Raw genomic sequence first — 14,112 nt, forward strand, 5'->3', positions numbered from 1 at the left:
TTTGGGAGCTGTGGGCCAATAGGAGGCGAGTGGGAAGCAGGGCTGTGGACTCCCCTCCATCTGTGCCCTGCTCCTCCTGCCTGTCCTGGCCCTGCTTTTTATTTTGTGTTTTGCCCTCTCTCATCTCTAGCCGTCCGGTGCCCCGTCTGACAATGATCCTCTTGGTCCCCTTCCTCCTGGCTGGGGTAAGTACAGAGCCCCTTACCTGCCTGCGCCCTGCCCTGCTGCGTTCGAGATGCTCCATGCATCTGTGTGTCCTTCCTGTGTCAGTGTGTGCCCCATCTGGGGACACAGTGCTCCCCATACTCTGCTGTATGTGGGGCTGTCTGCCTACGGTTAGCTCCATCTCTGATTTGAAATCCAGCTTTTTTCCCATTTTTTTTCCACCTTTTTTCTCTTTTCCTGGAGAATTTCCCAGCTCTCTCTCTCTCTCTCAGCTACTGAATGCAGAAGTGTTTGTGGTTGTTCTTTGGACTAGGGCAGAGAACAGGGATCCAACTCCTTGCTCGGCCCTAGAGCCCTTGAGTGCTCTCCCTGCTGCCACGCAGTGCCACTGGGTGCCCTACCGCCAGGCACAGCAGGATGGCAGCCCTGTCCCCAAGTGCTGCTGTTGCCCTTGTGCCTCATCCAGAGTGTGGGGGTACCTTGGTGTACCTGAGCTGGGGAGGGCTGGCAGTCGGAGCAGCAAGGGTCTGGTGACATGGAGGTGGCATTAATGGGAGCTGAGGGATGCTGTGGGGTGCCGGGATGTTTTAAAAGGGCCCCAGTGCCAACTGCAGAGTGTAGATGGCCCCTATCCTGAGGGAGGCATCCCTGTAGGACGGTGGACTGGGGTGTGGGAGGCTGCCCTGTCCCTGTGCCTGACCCAGGCAGATGGATGGGGTCCCTGGGGCAGCTGGAGCCAAGAGCAGAAGTGCTGGAGCACCCTATCACCATGCCTGGTGCATCTGCGGGGGCTGGGGGCAGGAATGTCCCATCATCATGTTCCCTCCCACAGCCTGAGAATGAGCAGGGGGGGACAGGGAGTGCGTGCAGAGCGTCCTTCTCAGCATGGAGAGGGGCTATGCTGGGAGCACACATGGTGATGGGGACACAGCAAGCGGAGCAGGCGCAGAGCAGTAGGCAGCAGTGGTGCTGGTCTGAGCAGTGTTTGTTTTATGGCTGTGTGCAACAGAGAGGGGTGTGTGTGTGTGTGTGTGTGTTTGTGCGCAGGCAGCGGGACTGCGAGAAGGCTTCCCTGGGGTCATGGCCCCACAGGGTGCCCCTGCGGACCCTGGAGAACTGGGCCTTCCCCAGAGGCACTGCTGCTTCTGCACATGGAAAAAAATGTAATTTTAAAAATCATTATTTTCATTTTTAATTCTGCTTCTCCATATGTAGTGTAGCAGAGCAGGTGGAGAGGTGGGATCTGACAAACACTGGGAAGGGAGGGCTGTTCCTGGGACGCTGGTGCCTGCAGCGCTCCAACTATGGTGTTTCCTCTTAGAAAAGAGACAGGACAACGCGCGGGTGTATTACGTGAACCACAACACACGGACCACGCAGTGGGAAGACCCTCGCACACAGGGGTAGGTGCCGTGGAAAGAGCAGGGGATGATGCTTGTGGTGGGACACCAAGCACTGAAATGTGGCTGTGAGGGTGCTGAGCCTCTTAGGTTGGGGAGCCAGAATCAAAAGCATGGTGCTGGAGGTGCGAAAGTCCAGGGCAGTCTCCAGGGGGAGCGGCATGAAGCAGGGAGAGACCTCCCAGGTGGCAGAGCGGTGACCCCATCTCTGCCTACAGGATGATCCAGGAGCCACCCCTGCCTCCTGGCTGGGAGATGAAGTACACCAATGAGGGCGTGCGCTACTTTGTGGACCACAATACACGCACCACCACCTTCAAGGACCCGCGGCCAGGATTTGAGTCTGGGTATGTGCTTGGAGCTGGGGCTGGGGGTCGCTTGTTCGCAGCTCATCCACTTGCTTTGTGGCAGGGACGCTCAACATTGGGTGTAGGTGAGTGTAGGGCCTTGCATTGCATGGAGGAGAGCTCCCTGCATGCAGTGGGGGTCAGCTCCCACTTGTGGGCATGGCAGTGTGTGCTGGAGTCGTACCCTGAGTCCATGCTGGTGCTGCTTTTGCAGGAGCAAGCAGGGTGGATCACCAGGTGCGTATGACCGGAGCTTTCGCTGGAAGTACCACCAGTTCCGCTTCCTTTGCCACGTGAGTAGTGCAGCTGAGGGCTGCTGAGCCCCCGGGACTGGGGGTGCTCATGGGTGGGCTGATGGTGTGGGACTGTCATGCCTGCCCATACATGGCCTCGTGTCTGTGCCTTGCAGTCAAATGCCTTGCCCAGCCACGTGAAGATCAGTGTTTCCCGACAGACTCTCTTTGAGGACTCCTTCCAGCAGGTGAGGAGGTGTGGGGGCTCTGGGGGTCGTGGGGCTGTCGCACTTTGAGCATCCCACAGTGACATGCTCCTTGCTCCCCCCATAGATCATGAACATGAAGCCCTATGACCTGCGACGCCGCCTCTACATCATCATGCGTGGTGAGGAGGGCCTGGACTACGGCGGCATCGCCAGGTGAGCGTGGGGCCACATGTTTGCTGTGGGGCAGGGTGAGCCCCCTGTGGCATGAGGCCTTCTGGTAGCAGGGCTCAGGGTTCCTGGCCCTCCTGCAATGCCTGCTCAGGCAGAGGAGGTGAGAACAGTGTGAATTCTGGGAAGGCACTGCGCTTCCCTATCCCTTGTACAGGGAGGGCTGGAGGTCCAGCTGGGCTCTCCTACAACCCCCAGTGCAGAGTGGCCACCGGGCTGAGCTGCCTCTGCTCCCTGCAGCCTGTAGATAGGCACTGGTGTTTCTTGAGATGGCGGTGTGTGTGCCGGGGCAAATGTGCTGCTGGCTTCTACCATCATCTACCCAGTGGATGGTGCTGTGTGGCACTGGGCTGCGCCTCCAGCTGGAGGGACTGTCTGTCGTCCCCTGGCCAGCTTGCCTAGGTGTCCAGCTCAGTGGTGAGCTTGCATTGCCTCTGCTGTCCCAGAACCTGTGCTGCGGTTTGCTCCCCACCTTCTCCTTCCCAGTGATGCTGCTGCCGGCTGTGGGCAGGGCTCCTGCTGCCTGCATCTCTCTGTGTCCTGCCAGTGGTTTTACCCTATGGTAGGTTACGTCATGCTGTTCTACCACAGGGTAGAACCACGGACGGGATGCCGGGGCTGCCTCTGCGTCTGAGGACTGCCAGCGGTGGGGGAGCAGAGTGAGGAGCTGTGCCTGTTCCCCACTGCTTGGAGTGGGAGACTGGGGGGTAGGGGAGAAGGTTGTAGAGAAGGATAGCTGGTGTTTGCGAGCACTGTATGTATGTGCACAGGCATGTGTGCACATGTTTGACAGGCTGGATTCATGCAGCTAGATCTTTCTGATGTCTCCAAAGGCACTTTATGGCCAGGTCCTGGGCTGCCCAATACTCAGAGCAGGGCTCAGTGCTTGCCCCGCACCCTGAGGAGCCGGGCGCTGTCTGTGCAGCTGTGCTCCACGGTCATGGGGCTGTCCCCACCGCTGGGACAAAGCCTCCCGTGGCAGCCCCGGGTGCTGATGTCTGCTCACCACTATCCCTTTCTCTTGCCCAGGGAGTGGTTCTTCCTCCTGTCCCACGAGGTGCTCAACCCCATGTACTGCCTCTTTGAGTATGCCGGCAAGAACAACTACTGCCTGCAGATCAACCCCGCCTCCTCCATCAACCCCGACCATCTCACATACTTCCGCTTCATTGGCCGTTTCATTGCCATGGTAAGAGCCTGGGGCCGGGGAGATCTGCTTGGCAGGGTCAGCCCCTCTGAGCACTTTCTTGCTCAGTGTGCGCCCAGAGGAGAGTGGCCATGGCAGCATGAGGTGATGTGTTGCAGGGCTGGGGCTGGGCCATCAGGCTGGGGTCGCAGTTTCCTGAGGCCGTGCCTCCAGCCAGGCCCTTGGCTGCCATCTGGTGCTATCGGCTCTGCAGCTCCGGGGCTGTTTTTAGCCCCAGTAGTGTGAGGTTTTCCAGCTGCCCCTGCTTGGCTCCTCCTGTGTTCTCACCCTCCCCAGAGCCTGGTGGGCACAAGGCTGCAGCAGTATCAGATGGGGCAGGGTCTGCCCAAAATGCTGCGTCCTGCCCAGATTCCCCTGCCCTGCCCCGCGCCTCGCAGGATCCCAATAAAACTCCAGACTATTACTCACCGCTGGGCTGTTCTAGACAAGCGTCTGCATTATTTTTGGCTGCCTTTGCCTTAGGCTCCTGGAAGCCAGGGATTCAGGGAAGCCACGGCAGAGCTCTGTTTAAACAAGTGCTCTTAATAGAGCTGTGAGGGGAGAAGGAGATGCAGTGGAATTCGTGGTGGGGAGGGGAAGGGGTTGCAAGCCCCATGCTGAGGTTTCAGCCCTGGTCTGCAGGGAGCCGTCCTGGTCCCCCTGACCCCCCCATGCCCACGCCCTGTAGGCTCTGTACCACGGGAAATTCATTGACACCGGCTTCACGCTGCCCTTCTACAAGCGGATGCTGAACAAGCGGCCCACTCTGAAGGACCTGGAATCCATTGATCCAGAATTCTACAACTCCATCATCTGGACCAAGTGAGTACCTCACGCTCCGGGGCTGTGTGAAGGTGTGACAGTGCTCCCCCTGTGGCCCCTCACGTCCTGATGCCCTCTGCAGGGAGAACAGCCTGGAGGAGTGTGGCCTGGAGCTCTACTTCATCCAGGACATGGAGATCTTGGGCAAGGTGACCACCCATGAGCTGAAAGAGGGCGGTGAGAGCATCCGGGTGACAGAGGAGAACAAGGAGGAGTACATCATGTGAGTCCGGTCCTGATGCCCCATTGGGCACCTGGCTTCGGAGCAGTGCTGGGTGGGAGTGTGGGGCTGGGGACGTGGCCCCTTCTTGGCTACGTGGCTTTGACAAGCCCGAGCTGGCGCTGCGCTGTACTGCGGTCTGGCTGCCTGTGGTCTGGGCGGCTGCCAGGGCTCTCAGGGAAGAGGAGAGGGGAAAGAGGGTGCAACTCCTCGCCTCATCCCACGCTGCTCGCCAGCTTGTGTATTGCGGGGCTGCTGGCGATCACCCGATGGTGACTGCTCCATCCTCAGAGCCTTCTGCTGCTTGTGGGCTGGGAAGCAGTGGGAGGGAATCATGGAATCATGAAGGGTGAAAAAGATGGTGAGGAGAGCCCCTGTGCCACACACGGACCCCTGCCTGCTTTTGCAGGCTGCTGACGGACTGGAGGTTCACACGGGGTGTGGAGGAGCAAACCAAGGCATTCCTGGATGGCTTCAATGAAGTGGTGCCACTCGAGTGGCTGCGGTACTTTGATGAGAAGGAGCTGGAGGTGAGCAGGCCCTGCCCCAGGCAGGACATTGTGGTGCCCATGGGGTGTGTGAGCTCTGCTCAGCCTCAACCTCTGTTTTCACCCATTGGCTCAGTGGTGTGCCCATCTGAGGCAGCGCGGGCTGCAGGGCAGGGCTGCATATTGGGTCTCTTGGTGAAAACTTCTCATCTGAGGCGAGGAATTCCCTTGTTCGCTTCTGTTGCTTGAGCTCGTGCCCTGCACAGCCCCAAAGGAGTCAGTGCTGTGAAGCGTGAACACGGGGCTGTATTTCCATCCCCCTGACTGTCCTCCATCCCCAGCTGATGCTGTGCGGCATGCAGGAGATTGACATGAACGACTGGCAGAAGAACACCATCTACCGGCACTACACCAAGAACAGCAAACAGATCCAGTGGTTCTGGCAGGTGAGCCCCGAAGTCTTCATGTGCCATGCTCAGGGCCAGGCACTGCCTGAGGCTTTGGGGTGATGGGGATCCTCCTCCCTGTGCTTGCAGGTGGTGAAGGAGATGGACAACGAGAAGAGGATCCGCCTGCTGCAGTTTGTGACTGGAACGTGCCGCCTGCCTGTTGGGGGCTTCGCGGAGCTCATTGGTGTGTGGCTGTGCTAAGGTTGGGCAGGGAGGGGGATGGTGGCCATGCCTGGCTCTGGTTGCTGGGGCCGAGTGTTCATGTTCCCATTCCAGTAGGGTAGTGATGAAGCTGCAGCGACATCTGAGCGAGGCAGTGTGCTTTGTTGCTTTGCTGGTGCTGTACTGAGACAAATTCCTTTAGCATGAACTGTGCCACTGGAGATAACCTTGTCAGCCCAGTTTGTAATCTCATTTTGAATGAGATTTGAGTGGTTTTTTGTTTTGTTTTGTTTTTTGAGTATCCTTATGGTAAGGGTGACGGAGCACTGGAGCAGATTGCCCAGAGAGGTTGTAGAGTCTCCTTCTATGGAGATATTCAAGACCTGTCTGGATGCCTACCTGTGTGACCTATTGTAGGTAACCTGCTTTAGCAGGGGGTTGGACTGTATGATCTCTTGCAGTCCCTTCCAACCCCTATGATTCTGTGATTCTGTTTTTTTAATTTTAATTTTTTGTGCTATGAAACCCCTTTTTTGGAAAACCATAGCGTGGCATTACTCTGTGTCTGCCCTTTAATTTGCTGCTTTTTGGGTCCCCTAACAGCCTGCCCACTGTTTTCTTGGAACTGATGTGTACCAGCTAACTTAACCCATTCGGTTATTCTTACTGCCATATCAGCCTTTTTCCAGCCCCCTGAAGCCAGTCCAGGGCTAACCATTTGTTGAAAGCAGCCTCAGTGACTCAGACCTCCTGAGCCAGGTCCCCTGGAAGTGTACAGACAGACTGCTCAGTCCTGTGGCTCTGCAGAGGATGTGTGTTTCAGTGCTTACTGCTGAGCAACCCACCCTGCACTCTGTGCTGTGTCACTGCATACTCTAGAAAACACTATTGTGCTTTTCCTTTGGATGCTCATCCTCTCTGTAAAGAGCCTCAGAACAGGTTCTGAGTTCAGCTCTGGGTTTGTCTCCCCATGTGCTGTAGCATCGTAGGGCTGAGGCACTCTGCTGCCTGTAGGGCCCATGTAATGAGATTGACTCTGCTCATCATTAACAGGCAGCAATGGGCCTCAGAAATTCTGCATCGATAAAGTTGGCAAAGAGACGTGGCTGCCTCGGAGCCATACGTGGTGAGTGGTTGCTGCGTGACACTGGGACACGTGGGGACAGCTGCTGGTGTCCCTGTGGGGCTCTGGCTGCCTGTATGCCCTTCTCCCATGGGATGAAGCTGCTGGGGAGACCCGTGGGAGGGGACCCTGTGGTGGGGAGCAGGGTGGCAGCAGCACTGGGCTCCCTCCCCACTCACAGCGCCCTGTCTCACCAGCTTTAACCGCTTGGATCTGCCTCCCTACAAGAGCTATGAACAGCTGAAGGAGAAGCTGCTGTATGCCATTGAGGAGACGGAAGGCTTTGGCCAGGAGTGACGGAGTCCTGCTGCTCTCCCAGCAGCTCCGGCGGTGCTTGCAGCACTGCTGCCTGTGGGATGGTGCGGATGGTGCTGATTCTGTTCTCTTGTTCCTGTGTGAGGTCTGCACACACAGCCCTGGGAAAGTATCCATGTGTTCCTCCCAACCCAAACTGAAGTTGGGAGGGGAAAGTGGGGGCAGAAGCCCAGCCCTGCTCAGCCTGGGGCTGAGGAAGGGCCAAACCCAGCCTTGTGCACACAGTGTGCACCACAGCTCCTGTCCCTTTGCTGGGACACGGGGACATGGGTGCTGCGTGGGGTTGTGGGCCGCACTCCTTGTCCCAGAGGCTGCTCCATGTTAGTGAGGTTGTCCCTGCTTGTGGGAAATCGCTGTGCACTTGGAAATGGACACAAGCAGCTTCTGACTGATGCGCTGAAGCCAAGCCCCAGTGTTCTCTGCCGTTTCTTTTGCCCCTCTCCCTGTAGCAGTACTCAGCCCTTCCCCATGTGGCACAGAGCCACCGATGGACTCCAGCCCTGACTTAAGGAGCCAGGCTGGGGCTTTTCCCAGGCTTATTTAAATAAGATCTGGTTTAGGTGTAGGCTATCCCTCCTGTTATTTTTTCAGCCTTCCTGTGGCGTTTCAGTAGATACATTAAGGATGAGAAGTGGGTCTTGAGCTGACTCAGGTGCTCATAAAGATACAATTGCGTTTGGGCCCTATCCCGCTCCCAGCACGGCACTTGGGTGCCTGCAGAGGGGGCTGCAAGGTGCAGGCAGGGCTGGGCCTGGCACCATGTTCCACCTTGCTACAGTGTTTCGAGTTGCCAGTGTGCAGTGCAGCCCTGTGCTGTTTGGTATTTAAAGCAAGTGCTGGGAGCTGGTGCCCTGCAGCTTGTGCGAGGCTCGACCACCCCCATCCTGTGCTGTGCCAGGAGTTTCCAGAGCTGTGATAAGGGCAGGATCAGGCCCTGCCCATGCCCCTGCAGTACCCGGGGTGACGGGCCGTGGTGTCCTGGCCGTGGCTCTAGGACAGGGCCCTGGTGAGCAAGCGTTGGTGTGTGTTTATCTGTACATAAATGAAATCGTGGATACAAAGCTCTGCAATAGCTTCTGACCGATAACTGGAGCGTTTTGTACTGCACCATCCTGCCTCGGTGATGCCAATTTCTTGTGCAATAAAAGACAAGCAGCTCTCGCGGTGCGTCCCTGGCTGGTGTTGCAGTGCAGGGACAGCCCCCTGCTCCCCGTGGATGGGGCTGGAGGTTTGGGTACAGGATCTGAGCAATGCTGGTCTGGGGACTGCATGGGGTACTCTCCATGCCCCCATTTCAGGAGCAGGGATGGCTCTGCTCAGAGTTGCCTCTAGGTTTGTTTCCATGAATACATACATACATTGTCTGTTTTTCTGTGCACACACACAGGCACCTTTCTTGTGTTGAGGGTCTGGCTGGGCACAGCGCCTGCCTGCCTCCCTTAGCCTGTAATCATGCTTGTTAAAAATGGCTCTGGGATGGCTGGCTGGCTGTGGTGCTGTGGCTGTGTGCCTACATTTGGGTGCCATGATGAACGTGTCCTCTGTAATTAGTGGGCTGCAGCCAGGGCGGGAGGGGTGGATATGACTGGCACAGCATGGTGGCACCACCCTCCCGGGGATGTGGTGCCAAAGGGCTTGGATGCTGTCATGCTGTGTGGTGCTGGGGTACTGTGCTGACAGCTGTGAGGCAGCAATGGAAATCAGGCACATGTGAACAGCAGATTCCCTGGGAATTGCAGCTTTTGGTTCAAAAAAAGAAAAATCCAACACAGCAGAACTAAATAAGCCTGCTATTCACACCACCAGGGGCCAGCTAGCATCCCATAATTTTGCCATCACTTTGCTTTTCAGCAGCACTTGCAATGGGTTATTATTTCCTTAATAGACTACTTGTGCTGCACTGTGGGAAACTGCTGCCAGTATGGCACAGCCCACCCTCAGAAATTCATTTGCTATGGGCCTCTTCTGGCTGCATTGCTGCCTCCTGGCCCCAGGCACTGACACAGCTCAGCCCACCCTGGCTGTACCCCATACACCACCAGCTACAGCCAGACCACAGCACCCAACTACAGCAACTCTCTTCTTGTGTCGGCTTCTGCCACTTGAGTCCATCCACACAGCTGTGTTATAATGAATGCAATGAGTATCGAAGCACCAAAAAAGCAGAGCACTTATCATTACTAAGGAAAAGAACCCAGCAGCAAAGTGACTTAGTTTACAAGATTTTTTAATTTACAAATAAAAAAACTACACATTTTACTTCTTCTCTTTTTTCTCCTCTTTCTTGACATCGCTCTTCTCCTTGTCTTTTTCCTTCTCATCTTTCCTCTCCTTTTTACTCTCTTCTTTTTCCTGTCCTTCCTTCTTCTCTGCATCCCTGTTGGCAATCTTGTTGTTGATAAGGTTGTGCAGGGCAACCACCGAGCGGATAAGAGAAGCCAGGTAAACTACCACCATCTGGTCATTGGTCTTCAGGTAAAAGGCCTTGACAAATTCTTGCAGGTTGACATCCGGTAGCAGGTTGAAGACATCCTGAAGGTGGTAAATGATCTGGTGATTGATGGGTAGCTTGCCCATGGCTACTTTCTCAAGGTAGCTCCTGATGTCCAGAAGCTTGGAGTTCAGTCCCTTCAAGCCATGGACCTGATTTGTGATCCGCTGGGAGAGAGTGCCCACCGTGGTGTCCTTGATGTCTCTGAAACACGGGTAACAAAGATTCAACATTAGCATGTTTGCTGCTTACTCATCAACAAGCTGTGAGTATTCACTAAGAGGTCTTTCCTGTTGATAAAGAACAGCAGTTGCAAGAACAGATGAAGCACTACTAAACAAAGCATTTCAAGTCAAAGAACCAGATCAAACTGATTTGCATTAGAAAAGTATCTAAAATAGGTCATTGTTGTATGCTTTCCTGCAGAAATGCTGTCTTTGGAATAGTAGTGATAACACCAGTTAGAGGGATAGAAAGAAAAAAGCCAACAGAATTTCCAACAGGTGAAAAGGCTGTGCAGTTTGTATGACGTTACTGCTCTTTTCCTGGCTAGCAAGCTTTGCCAGTTTGTCAGCTGCAGCTCCGGCAGCCATGGTCCCACTCAGTCCTGCTCTGCGACGTACGCAGGGGCTGAGATGGTTCCAGACCATATTTCAAAGCTTTGAACTGATGACAATGTAGCTGTCATCATTTGATGGAGTTTCAGTGGGCAGTTACACCTTCCACTAGCAATGACTGAACATGCCAAGCAAGACTGCTAAGAGAACACGGTCTTTTAAAACATACACAGCATTTTTCACAAGCTCTGCATTTCCTCCAGGAAGCTGGCACTGGGAGATGCCATATGGACCACGTTCCCTGCTGTGCAAGTCTCACAAGAAAGCTCTCATCTTAAAGGTGTTTACCGTAACAAGTGTTCAACACCAACTTCCTCTGCCTCCTCAGCTCCGATCTCACTAGTCACGTGCTCGAATGTCTTGGAGGTTGGAGTGCCATCCTTTGAGGTGCACAAACACAAGGAGACAGGGTTAGACTACAGCTACAAAGACACAGACATTTTAACACTCATCTTTCAATGAAAACCTTTTCCTAGGAAGGCACAGAAAAACATTAGATACTCACATCATGAACTTCTTCAACTGAAATATAAGCTTCTGTGGGCAGTCCCAGGTCCTTTGGTTTCACATCAATAATCACCAACACCTTATGGAAAAACAAAACATTATAGAATACCAGGTTTTTTTCAAGGACTGGAACAAAACACCTTCACACTACAGGCTAGGCAGAGATGTTAACTCCAAGCATTGAAATACGACATCTACAGCTGTTTAAAATACTTTGCTGTGAGTTTTTTCCACAAGTTGTATCAACAATTACAAAGGTAGGGGCCAAGGATTCCCATGTCCACGTTCAGAGAAAGAAAAACAAACAAATGAAGTGCAGTACTTACAGAGTTTGGACAGTATCTTTTCATCAGTTCATTGATAGCAATGTCATTCTTGTGCAGTTTAGGGCCTGTGTGGTACCAACCAACTATTCTTTCTCTAGCTGAGCAAAACCAGAGAGGATTCTAAATCAGAACCGTGTAGCAACAACAACAAAAGTATTTGGGTGGAGACTGAATTAGCAAATGAACAATCTGACGCATGCAGAAAATGAATGCAAGGCAGGGGAAAATGAATCAGAGGAGGCAAAACAATGGCATGGCTAGTGATGGAGACATTTTACAGAAATAACCGTACTCCAAGGTTCTTAATTAAACAAGACTATTTCATATAATGCAGTAATTCATATAGCACAGCGATCTGTCAACTTGCAACTCTGACATCTAAGGATACAAAAATTCTAGAAACAGGAACTGTTTCACAAATGTCTCAATCATTTTGAATTGTTGCTAGAGCAAAGAAAATTCATGGAAATTGAAGTTATGACTGAATATTCAGCTTTAATGTCTCAAATGAAGTAGTGAAGAGTAATAGAATTATTAACGAAAACATGAGTTTGTAATATTTGTAAATATTACATAAACCAAAATATGTTCTTTTGTTCATAAAAAAAAACAATTTCTGAGCAAATCTGCACAGAAGTTATACAAGAGAAACATATGTAATTCTTTAGAAATAGCAGCATTTATGAAATCTAACTAATTCTGAAGATACAAAGCTGTCAGACTTAGGAAAATTAATAAGGTATGAAAGAATGTGTTAGAAACACAAACTACTTGCACAAATTAACCCATGGAAAACCATTAGCAAAAGAGAAGCTACATAAGGAATTAGCATGGAGAGGCTTCTTACCTGGGCACATCTTTTCCTGCTTAGCTATGAAAGCACCTTCTCATGTGGACAAAGTTAAAAGTTTCTAGGAGTGTATCCATGCAAGGCAACCTAAACTTACCGTTGACCTTCTTAAACATTCCATACATGTTCTCCAGATAGTCGTGGTCCAGAAACCACACAGTATCATCCTTGTCGTCTTCATCAAAAGGTACTGGCAATAAAATGTTAATATTTAAGAAACCAATTTTCTGACTAGAAGTATTTGTAGAAACACCATGTTTTAGGATAGCTCTGGCTGCTAAGGGCAATTGGATCTTAATCAATTTCAACTGCTCCGCAATGTTACGCTGTGAATGCAAAACTACAGTGCAATTCTTTCTCCTAACTGCCAACAGTTTTAAAACAGAGGAATAAAATGCAAAGCGTTCTGACAGTTATCCTCGGTGGCCAACATCAAAGCGTCAGAGGGAAATTCTCCCCTGCACAACAGTAACTGCATGGTATGCTTACACATTTGATACAATAAACAGGATCCCAGCAGACTTTGCAGTTTGTTGATCAACAAAGAGCAAAAGGATGCATAAGATCACCATAGGATGCATTTCATCAACACTTTTACAGACTGGTAGAACATAAAGAGGCACTTTAGGGAAGGACCAGTTATCCCTGAGTAGAGGATGAGTGATTTTGTCAGTCAGCGTGTATACAGGGGCACACTGCTGGTTTTGAGAACAGCACTCTCAGCATTTTGATTTACGGGAATATTAAAGCTTCAAAGTTGAAAGGCCATCATAGTACCAAAAAAATCCCAAACCTCTTTTCAACTCAAAGGGTAAAAAAGATCTTCCAGAATTGGCAAAGAAAAAAGTCATTATGTGGGAGAACTCCTTACAACTGTGAAACTCCATAAACTGAGATATTTCTGCTTTGTCACAGAGCAGCCCCACCGGGGAGGAAATGATATAACACAAATAGGGGACGTGAACTCAAAAATTACTCCTGATATCACATGAAAGGAGAAAGGAGCGCTTTAACTGGACCAAATCTGAGGATGACATCTTCCCATAAGCAGTTACAGCCACAAGAGCACTGAGCAGAGATGTGTTCCACAAGCTGAGATGCGGAGCACTCAGCAGAGGTCAGCACGTCCAATGCAGCAAAACATAGCAGCACTTCAAAAAAAGTTTACCCCTGCTGCTGGAGCACGGCACACTGCAGCGCTGCAGGGAGACTGCAGGGCGAGACAGGCTCCAATGGGGCACTTCAACAGCGGGCAGCTGGCACTTAAGTTTCACAGAATCACAAAATCATGGTGCTGGAAGGGACCTCTGGAGATCGCCCAGTCCAGCCCCAACTAAAGCAGAGGATCCCTAGACTTCGATACAGGCCGATCCGTACAGGAGGAGGACCTGTAAGCTGGCAAAGCGGCTTAGGGACAAACATACAGTGCAGCCTTTAAATCTCGTCCTAATGGGGATCGGACGCCCAACTCACCTGCAAAGCTGTTGGACACGTCCAGGATCTTCTTCTGCCAGGAGCCCAGCAGCACACCCACCACGCGCTTCTGGTTCCCAACCTTTCCTATTCTGAAGGGAAAAGGCCGTCAGCGCCCACACGGCAGCCCGCACAGACAGCCGGGCAGCGGCGGCTGCTTCTGCCACGGGCATGCCAAGCACCGCGCGCACGGGCAGAATAGAATAAGGGGCAGCGTGATTTCTGGTCACTGATCGTTGCTTTACTCTTAAAAGAAAGCTATCCCGGTGCTCTCGGGACCAAACCTCGGGACGCAGCGGCGCTCGGCGCGGGGCTGAGCAGGGCGCTGTGCCGCACAACGGGGATCCACGCAGCGCGGCTCCGAGCTGCGCCGTGCCCGTGAGAGCGGCTGCAGCCCAGCTATCGGCAACACAGCTATGGGCAGCACAGCTTCGGCTGCAGCACAGCTATCGGCACGGCGCTGCCGCTCAGGGGCCCGCGCTCGGCAGCTGAGCACAACCT

General features: G+C 52.7%; 2 protein-coding genes across 2 annotated transcripts; one reads left to right on the forward strand and one right to left on the reverse strand.

Moving 5' to 3' along the window:
• Positions 1–77: 77 nt before the first annotated feature.
• WWP2 (WW domain containing E3 ubiquitin protein ligase 2) lies at positions 78–8,508 on the forward strand. The gene is made up of 14 exons (XM_010718142.3): positions 78–185; positions 1,487–1,568; positions 1,784–1,912; positions 2,127–2,205; positions 2,322–2,393; positions 2,479–2,567; positions 3,612–3,771; positions 4,457–4,590; positions 4,673–4,813; positions 5,220–5,340; positions 5,640–5,744; positions 5,835–5,931; positions 6,963–7,035; positions 7,230–8,508. The coding sequence occupies exons 3-14, from the start codon at positions 1,785–1,787 to the stop codon at positions 7,327–7,329; spliced, it is 1,299 nt and encodes a 432-aa protein (XP_010716444.1). The 5' UTR covers positions 78–185; positions 1,487–1,568; position 1,784; the 3' UTR covers positions 7,330–8,508.
• A 1,085-nt stretch (positions 8,509–9,593) lies between these two features.
• Positions 9,594–13,731, reverse strand: PSMD7 (proteasome 26S subunit, non-ATPase 7). The gene is made up of 6 exons (XM_010718233.2): positions 13,612–13,731; positions 12,236–12,328; positions 11,289–11,386; positions 10,961–11,041; positions 10,744–10,835; positions 9,594–10,042 (listed from the first exon to the last, which is right to left on the reverse strand). The coding sequence occupies exons 2-6, from the start codon at positions 12,261–12,263 to the stop codon at positions 9,604–9,606; spliced, it is 738 nt and encodes a 245-aa protein (XP_010716535.2). The 5' UTR covers positions 12,264–12,328; positions 13,612–13,731; the 3' UTR covers positions 9,594–9,603.
• Between the last annotated feature and the right edge of the window lie 381 nt (positions 13,732–14,112).

This window comes from Meleagris gallopavo, chromosome 13, assembly GCF_000146605.3.
Source record: "Meleagris gallopavo isolate NT-WF06-2002-E0010 breed Aviagen turkey brand Nicholas breeding stock chromosome 13, Turkey_5.1, whole genome shotgun sequence".
Taxonomy (NCBI): domain Eukaryota; kingdom Metazoa; phylum Chordata; class Aves; order Galliformes; family Phasianidae; genus Meleagris; species Meleagris gallopavo.

Coding starts and splice junctions, on each gene's coding strand:
- WWP2 (XM_010718142.3), top strand. CDS start 1,785: ATGATCCAGGAGCCACCCCTGCCTCCTGGCTGGGAGATGAAGTACACC. Junction 2,206..2,321: donor AGTTCCGCTTCCTTTGCCAC/GTGAGTAGTGCA, acceptor TGTGCCTTGCAG/TCAAATGCCTTGCCCAGCCA. Junction 4,591..4,672: donor AACTCCATCATCTGGACCAA/GTGAGTACCTCA, acceptor TGCCCTCTGCAG/GGAGAACAGCCTGGAGGAGT.
- PSMD7 (XM_010718233.2), bottom strand. CDS start 12,263: ATGTATGGAATGTTTAAGAAGGTCAACG. Junction 11,387..12,235: donor AATGTTTAAGAAGGTCAACG/GTAAGTTTAGGT, acceptor GGTTTTGCTCAG/CTAGAGAAAGAATAGTTGGT. Junction 10,043..10,743: donor GGTGTTGAACACTTGTTACG/GTAAACACCTTT, acceptor CCCGTGTTTCAG/AGACATCAAGGACACCACGG.